An 8675-nucleotide genomic window follows, 5' to 3' on the forward strand; every position below is an offset into this window, starting at 1 on the left:
TGTTTTTTTATTAATGCTATTAAAAAAGTATGTGAGAAGTACATTCTATTAAAAAAACATGTGTTTTTCGCATGCCAAGAAAAACATGTCAATCTTATATGTGGGTTGTATAAAATTTCTTACAAACCGGTTTGTAGGTAATTTCTATAACCAAGCGGGCTATGCAACGAGCAAATTGATCTTACCATAGAGACAAGGTATTCGAATAATTTTGTAGTACATAGATCTTATTCATTCATAGAGAATTTATACGAGTCTTTTATTGTTTACAAAAAAGGAAATAAGATACAGAATTGATTTGGGGTTTCCTTATGAAATGTACTAGCCGTTGGGCGAGTTGCCTTCTTGAGAGTGCTACCATTTTGGTTAACGTTGGTTTGTTCATTACTTACAACGGAGATTCTGCTTCCTCTACTGGAGAACTCTGCAAAGCAACAGTGCAAGAACCATTAGAGATGCAGTACCAGTGACTGACTTTGAATCTAAATCAAGAAATTAAACTCTTCAAATCAGCCATAATAGTCTTTGATCCATTAAAGAAACTATTATTTTTTATATATCTCTGGATTTGTATGTGGTTTCATTACTATATTTAGAGGATAGACAAAATACAGTTTCAGATTTCTCACCAGAGGAGCCCCCTCGGCAGCTCTTTCAGCCAAGTAGGCACAAGGATTGAAGAAATCTCCGTACGTCTTTGACCATTCCTCCAATCTCGAATATATGTATTTGGGACCTAGGGAATCAGCCCAGTACATGATGCCTCCTCTGATCAAATGTACCCCAAAAGATTGAGCAAGAATTGGATGGAGTTCAGTTCAGGAAATTGCATAAAACTACTGAAAAGTTGCAAACCTGTAAGGTGGGAAACCCATGCCTATAACAGCAGCAATGTCAAGGTCTGCTGCTTTGACTGCAATACCTTCATCAAGGACTCGGCAGGCCTCATTCACCACAGGAAAGAATATCATTTCCACAATTTCCTTTTCTGGTAAGTTCACTAGCTGTGTTCAAGTTCATTTTCAAAAAGATTAGGAGATTGGAGAGAGGAGAGAGACTTCTGTATTACCACTAATACTATACTACTCTTCAGAACAGAGTTCAGAAATCAGAGAGAGAGAGAGAGAGCGAGAGACCTTAGGGTCAATGGTTACACCAGAAATGCTCCTTGACTTGTCAATATATTTTTCTAATTCAGGATCCGGGCTAGCTTCGATTTTCTCATCATAGACATAGAACCCTTTGCGAGTAGTCTCGCCTGAAACAGAGTGCATGGTAAACCATAAAAGACTTGAAGATCCATACTAAATTTGAATAGATTTAAATCAACAGGTTGACCACTTTGTTATAATATAATTTAAATGATTAAGTGTAGATAAGTGATAATTTAACTTGATATCAAAGTCAGGAGTTATGCAGTTCAAACCCTGATTCTACAATTCATCCTCCATTTTAGTTAAATACTTTACTTGTTAGGTCTCACTTGATAAGAATGAGTTTCAGCCCACATGTGAGGGGGATGTTAGAATAAAATTTAAATGATTAAGTCTACTATTTCTTATTAGTTTAAACTTTTGGAATAAATAGTAATTTAACATGTCAAACTTTGTCTCCCATTTCAATTAAATATTCAATATGTCGAACCTCACTTATTGAAAGGGAGTTTCCTATCAACTTAAGAAGCTTTTGGTGTAAATATACCTGCTCTCTTTTCCTGCTGCATTAGTGGGATAAGCATTGATTTATAACTTCTCTCAGGAAAATTGTGAACAAATGGGGTGCCAGTTGCGATTGCAAAATCAAAACCAACCATGTCAGCCAATCTGCATGGACAAAACAAAACATAAAAACCAGTTAAATGCAAGAAATTAGATCATATTAAGAAGCAACAATGAGATACAGATGACTGGGTTATGATTCTCCTCTAATTAAACCTGAAAGGGCCCATTGGCATTCCAAACTCAGTAATTGCCCTATCAATCTGATAGGGATCTGTGCCACGCTCGACGAGCAAAGTAGCAGCTTGTGCGTACGGGAAGAACATCCTGTTGACAGCAAAGCCTGGGCAATTTCCAGCCACGATTGGAGTTTTCTTTATCTTTTCCGCAACATCCAGCAAGTCAACAATCACTTGGGGAGACGTCTGCCTAGTGCGAACAATTTCCAAAAGTGGCTGCGTCGGACTGCATGGAAAGCATAACAAAATGGTTAATTAAGCGAAACAAATTGCAGACAGAAAAACAGCAGGGAAAATATGCTCCAACAATAACGGTAAATCTAGTACTACCTAAAGAAATGAACTCCAACAATCCGATCTTGGGACTTTGTCCTATCCCCAATCAGGTTCAAGTCAACTGTGGAGACGCTACTCGCAAGTATGCAATGTGGTGGGCAGTACTTTTCAAGATCGGCAAAAATTTGTTGCTTTAGAGAAACATTCTCAATAGCTGCCTGTTCCAAGCATCAATAACAAATACTGAACACTTTCTTCTCCAGTTTCTGAATAAACAGCAATGACAAAAAAATCAACATGCATTGTGAACTCAACTACCTCAATCACCATGTCAACATCTTTAAAGCTTTCATAGTCAAGGACACCCTCGAGAAGTGATATGGTTTTCTCAAAGTCCTTCTCAGACATTTTCTCTTCCTTCACACTGCTTTGCAAATTGGCTGAATAAACAAAAAGAAGATTAAACAAGAACCAATTTGAATTCTGTCTCTATTAGAGTAGAAGCTATAATAATCTTAATATAGGATTCTAGCCTCACCGTACCTCTGACTCTACCAATCCCATCTTGCAAGAGCTTGTCATTTTCTTCTCTCAGGATAACTGGATAATTACCAAGAATCAATGCTGTTGCTATTTCGGACCCCATTAGTCCTCCACCAATGATACCAACCTTATTCACCCGTCTTGGCACTAAATCCATATCTGTAACCCCAGGTACCTGTTTAAAGTGATGATCAGCAGTGAATATATTGAAGATATATGCTCTGGCAATCACAATTTATTATTTTTCAAACCTTAGACGCTCCACGTTGAGCAAAGAGGAGGTGGACTAGACTCTTGGAAGTGTCAGAATACAGAAGTTCTTGAAAAGCTTCTGCCTCCTGCAGCCAGAGTGAGACACAGAATCAAACAGTTGAAATTTGAATGGAACTGCTGTTTGAAGGGAATTAAGTAAAAGAAGAGGGAGACAGACATGCACGGACCTTCCAAAGTCCAGCGCGGGGACCGGAAACTATACCCTCTTCGATGACATCAATGCAAACGAATGGGTGTTGGACATTGGGAGCCTGTTTCTTGGCCTGAGCTCTTGCAAACTTGAGTATTTCCCTAGCTTCCCCGAGGGGCTCTATCTTGTCGGTCTTGTGAAGAGTAACAACCCATGGTCTTCTACCGTGGAAGATATCCAGGGCCCATTGACGTGCTGTGTTTACCAACTCATCAGCTGAAACGATGGCATCCACAAGACCCAGACTTTGAGCGTCCTCCCCTTTGACTGGTTCTGACTTCTATTTAAGCAAACCCCAAGATCGAGGAGTTAGAGATGAGAGATTATTGAAATTTATGAGGAGCCAAAGCAAAAGAAAAAGACAAATTATAATCACAGCATATATACCAGCATCATATCAAGTGCCTTTGGGAGACCAACAAGACGTGGAAGCCGCTGTGTACCTGAGAGGCATGCCAGGAGCAATGAATTTCATCAACAACATTAATTTTTCTCATGATCATTCTTTTCTCCATTGAACGTTGAGTTATATCAACTTATCGAGGCGTAATTAATTAAAGAGTGTGTGTCAAAAAATTATCTGCAAAATGGACACTCAAATCATATGGGCTGGAAACAACATTCGTTAATTCTGCTATCCGTCTGTTGCTTAAAAAAAAAAAAGGCTAAAAATGTCTAAAATAAGCCAAAAAAAAAAATAGACTCAATACTCAAAATGGTCTCAAAATACCAAATTTTGTTAAAATTTGGTTACCGATGTAGATGATTTGGTACCAACCGATAATCGGCGGTTAACTGTCAGTTATTAAATAACTAATTAACCAGTTATCCTGGTTACGGTAACCAGTTTTAACCAATAATTGATAACCGTAACTTTGTTTTTCTCCTACTTTGTCTTTTAAAATCGTGCATTTTAAAAAACGCATTCCTTGTTTGTGATTTGAAATGTAGAATTTTTCATATTTTCAAATAATCAGCTTTTAAAAATGTACTCCCAAACAAACAAAGTTTTCACACCAAAAAAAGAAAAAAAAAAAAAAAGAAAAAAAAAGAAAGGAGAGAGAGAGAAGGGCAAAGTCGGCATACCTCCAAATCCAGGAATTATTCCAATAGTCAGCTCAGGCAACGCTACTTGTGCAGTGGGGGTTGAGATTCTAGCATGACATGCCTGATGTAGCAAAATGATGAATATATATATATATAACAGTAAATTAAATAAAAATGAAAAGAGATCGAAGCTAGTCCAAAAGAAATGGCAACACATGTATACCATTGCAATCTCTAAACCTCCGCCTATAGTAAGGCCATCAATGGCAGCAACTGAAGGCTTATCCGCAGCTGAAATACAAAGGAAGCAGTCAAATACACAACATTTATCCTCTTTGAAGAAAATCCAATTATATATATATATATATACACACAACACACACGTACCTTCGAAAATGTCAGTAATAACCTCTACGGCGAGAAAGCCAGGCCTTTCTTCTTTCTCGACTGGAAATACATAACTTAAACGTCACTTCATGAAACAAGGGAATACTACTACATTTATGGCGGAGAGAATGGTAATTTTTGGAGAGGATTCGGTTGTTAAGTTTCGGAATTTTATTTTTATTTTTTTTTCCAAAAAAAAGAAAACAAAATTAAAATAATACTCGGATAGTCGGATGTGAATCATGTGATATGAGTATCCAGTCTTATTCTTTTTTAGTTTACGGAAAAATATATATAAAAATAAAAAAATAAAAAAATAAAAAAAAAATAAAAAAAAAAAGAAGAAGAAGAAAGGCAGCATGCATACTCTTTCCCGCTTGAATTCCCTGAAGAGCTGCAACATCAAAGCCACCAGAAAAATTGCCCTTTGCGCCTGCTCCAATAATTACAGAAGTTATATATATATAAGAGTTTAGATTAATTCTTATATATCTTTTATATATATATATATATGAGATTACAGTCACCTGTAATCACGATTGCCTTCACATCATCTCTTCGTAAGGCCTCCTCAAAGTTGTATTTTAAACTGCCTACCACTGAGAGGAGACGCACAATTAGAAAAATAATTTTGATAATAAAAGATAAAGTACAAACTAATAATAAACAAAAATTCCATTTAAACCTCAAAAATATTAATACACCCAAATTTCGTTAAGAAAATATAATTTTCCTCAAATCACTTTTCTCTATATTTTTTTTTTCTGGACAGAGAAAACTGGTTTGTTCAAAGTATACAACTCACATATAAGATTGACATGTATTTATTGACAAGTTTAATAGCTTGTGCTTCTCACATGGTTTTTTTTTTATAGCATTAATAAAAAAAAATATGTATTTTTTACATATTTAAAGGACACATATCACTCTTATATGTGAGTAGTATAAAATTTCTTACAAATCAATTCGTAAGAAATTCCTATCTTTTTTTTCTCAATATTTTCTTCTTGTGACAGTTGAATTAAATACTTGGGAAGAATTTTTTGTCTTTTAATTGTGACTTGATCAACCCGAGCGAATGAGATATGTCAAAGCAAAGTAGAATTAAGTGCCTATTGCTATTATGAAGTTGGCCGTCTACGACTTTTACTTACGACAGCAAAGTTATAACAAACCATACTTTTTCATTCGAAAAATTAAAAATTTTTTTTTTTTTTTTTTTTTTTTTTTTTTTTTTAACTTTAAATCACATTTTATTACTATTTTAAAAAAATACTCTTAAAAATATTTACTGAACCAAGCCATAAATATTTGGTAACCCCGTTTTCCTCCCCTCCTCTTATTTTCATTTCTCTAAAAACTTATTTTCATTTTTCTAAAAAAAAAAGAAAAGTCAACTTTAAAACAATTTTTGTTTTTCAATTTTTTATCACATTAATATTTTTTTGTCCAAATAAAAAAACTCACAACCAAAACAAAAGAGTGGTAGGTCCTTCCTCATTACCCTAGATTATAGCCACTCTAGGGTAATGGAATCTTTGGTAATAAATGATTGTGAAATTTTTGTTGGATCAGTAATAAAGAGCGAATGATTTGATATAAATATATATATAAATATTTTTTTAGTAATGATTTTTTTTTTTATTTAAATAGTAATAAAAAATAATTTATGTGATATAGAAAATAAAAAGAAAATTGAATGTTTTGAAGAAGAAGAAGAAGAAGAAAAGGGAAGATAATTACCGAACGATGTTGTTCGGGTAGCTATCGGCCAGCCTCAATAATTCGTTAATTTTGTTTTTATTTGAATTTACGTACATGTCAAACTGGTATGTTAGACCATTCCAAATGGTGTGTTTGATTATTGAATTTTTGAAATTAGAATTGAATTTTTATTCTATTTGTGAATTTCGAGATTTGACTTTTTAAAAAAAGTTAAATAAAATATGATTTGTTTAGAAAAAGCTGAATAAAATATGATTTGTTTTTGAAAAAGTTGAATAAAATATGATTTATTTTTGAAAAAATTAGAATCAAAATCATATTCTATTTCTAAAATTTATTTGTCAAACACATTTTTACCTTTAGGCTAAAATGACTAATCAATTCACTAAAAAGTCCCTCCATTCAATTATGCAAATTAAATACAAAATGCATTTGTGATGCATGAAGTTGCCCTATTCACCCATGTATCTCCTTTATTTTTTTTCACTTTTTTTCGCTTTCTGTCTCCTGCATCTCTCTCTCACCAAAAGTCATCAGCATGAAGAACACATGCAAATGTTGATGGTCGAACCAATTAAGAACACTCACAACAACAATAAAAAGGTTTTATATATATATATAAAAAATAAAAAATAAAAGATATGGATAAGTGGGATTAAGAAAGATCGAGTACCATCAAAGGAGAGGGAATTAATCGGAGGGTTGATGAAGGTTATGAGAGCCACCCCATCAGCTCCAACCTCCATGAACGTTCTTCCTTCAGCTCCGCTACCCATTTTCTATCTCTCTGCTATATCTCTCTCTCAACGGGCGATGACTACTAATTAACTTAATCGTTCGATCAACACTGCCACTCGTTGGGGTTATTTATATTAGTGAAGGTGGCGTATATGAACGACCGACTCCAGATGGTGACGTATCCTTTCGGATTGCATGGAAGGCAGCGGGTAATGAGCCTGTGGAAAAAATCGCAATGCTCTGCATAATTGCATTTGACCAAATATGCACGAACAGCCTATGGAAATATCCAACAACCATGGAATCCGGCCGGCTCTCTCTGATTGGTCTATCATCAACGTCAACCTCAATTAACTTTTATATATTCAAAATCACAAATTAAAACTAAGACCAATACAACAACTTTTAGCCAAAAATAAAAGAGAAAGGATCCCTACACTCATTTCTTACAACAACCCCACAACAAGCTGATGTGGCTGGTAATATTTTATTATTTTTTTACAAAAAGAAAACAAAACAAAACAAAAAAAATAATAAAATATTACTAGCCACGTCAGCTTGTTGTGGGGCTGTTGTGAGAAATGAGTGTAGAAAAGAAAACAAAAAAAATAATAAAATATTACCAGTCACATCAGCTTGTTGTGGAGTTGTTGTGAGAAATGAGTTTAGAAATCATTTCTCAAAATAATAATGCTTCAAAGTCTACACTCATTTCTCAAAATAATAATGCTTTAAAGTCAGCTGATCGAAGACTGGCCATGGCAGGTCTTTCTCCCACCATTATTATTTTTATTTTTTTTGTAAGTTGGGCAACCATTATTGACTCAATCCCTTTTAACTGGATATATATATATAGGATACTGGATAAGCTCAACGGACACTTCATCAGAAATTGTTAATATACTCCAATTGATTTTGGAAAAGTTCAACGCTTACCAAATTTTTTGTTTTAATTAAAAATTAGTTTTCAACTGGTGTGTCACTGTTCTATGAAATGATAACATATTTATCAAAATTATAAATCACGAGTAATTGTAACATATTACTTGAAAACTATAAGAAGAAAATTTGGTAAGTATAGCATTTTTTATCATTGACTTTAATCAAAATTAAATAGGCAACAGAAAAACAGACCAATCTTTAATCTCATTCTCTATGATCCATTTTATATATATATATATTTAAAAGAAATCCTTGTCTCATTAAATGCCAATATTACAATAGTCCTTTTGGATACAAACCGATAAAGAACTAGGAAAAGAGTCGATCCACAGTTGGTGGAGCTAGAGACATTGTAGCGCCCCGCCTTTACTTAATGAAAGATGAAAGTGAAAATCTCCAATCTTCACTAAGCACTACTAACTCAACCTCAATATCATCTGAGTTCATATGTCTCACAGCGGATTTTTTTTTTTTTTTTTTTTTTTTTTTTTTTTTTTTTTAAGATAACCTCCATAGAACGCATCAAAGCTGAAATGATGACTTCTATATTATACAGATTCGTACATTGTACTTTACATGATAGAACAATACTAGTCA

The 8675-nt window shown here is 33.9% G+C and overlaps 1 protein-coding gene across 1 annotated transcript; it reads right to left on the reverse strand.

The window, feature by feature from the left end:
- Nucleotides 1-200: 200 nt before the first annotated feature.
- On the reverse strand, nt 201-7251 carry LOC133880632 (glyoxysomal fatty acid beta-oxidation multifunctional protein MFP-a-like). Its single transcript, XM_062319619.1, has 18 exons — nt 7072-7251; nt 5201-5272; nt 5041-5106; nt 4674-4733; nt 4510-4577; nt 4326-4407; nt 3627-3682; nt 3217-3519; nt 3028-3114; nt 2777-2951; nt 2552-2673; nt 2288-2451; nt 1935-2183; nt 1702-1823; nt 1137-1258; nt 856-1004; nt 630-768; nt 201-424 (listed from the first exon to the last, which is right to left on the reverse strand). Exons 1-18 carry the CDS (start codon nt 7172-7174, stop codon nt 389-391), a joined length of 2175 nt encoding a protein of 724 aa, XP_062175603.1. The 5' UTR covers nt 7175-7251; the 3' UTR covers nt 201-388.
- Nucleotides 7252-8675: the final 1424 nt, after the last annotated feature.

Source organism: Alnus glutinosa, chromosome 1, assembly GCF_958979055.1.
Source record: "Alnus glutinosa chromosome 1, dhAlnGlut1.1, whole genome shotgun sequence".
Classification (NCBI taxonomy): domain Eukaryota; kingdom Viridiplantae; phylum Streptophyta; class Magnoliopsida; order Fagales; family Betulaceae; genus Alnus; species Alnus glutinosa.

Bases quoted from the DNA above. Each gene is read 5' to 3' on its own strand.
- LOC133880632 (XM_062319619.1), bottom strand. From the start codon at position 7,174: ATGGGTAGCGGAGCTGAAGGAAGAACGTTCATGGAGGTTGGAGCTGAT. The intron at 1,824-1,934 runs GTTTAATTAGAG...TTGTCCATGCAG, and splicing joins ATGCCAATGGGCCCTTTCAG to ATTGGCTGACATGGTTGGTT. The intron at 769-855 runs GTTTGCAACTTT...ACATTTGATCAG, and splicing joins ATGGGTTTCCCACCTTACAG to AGGAGGCATCATGTACTGGG.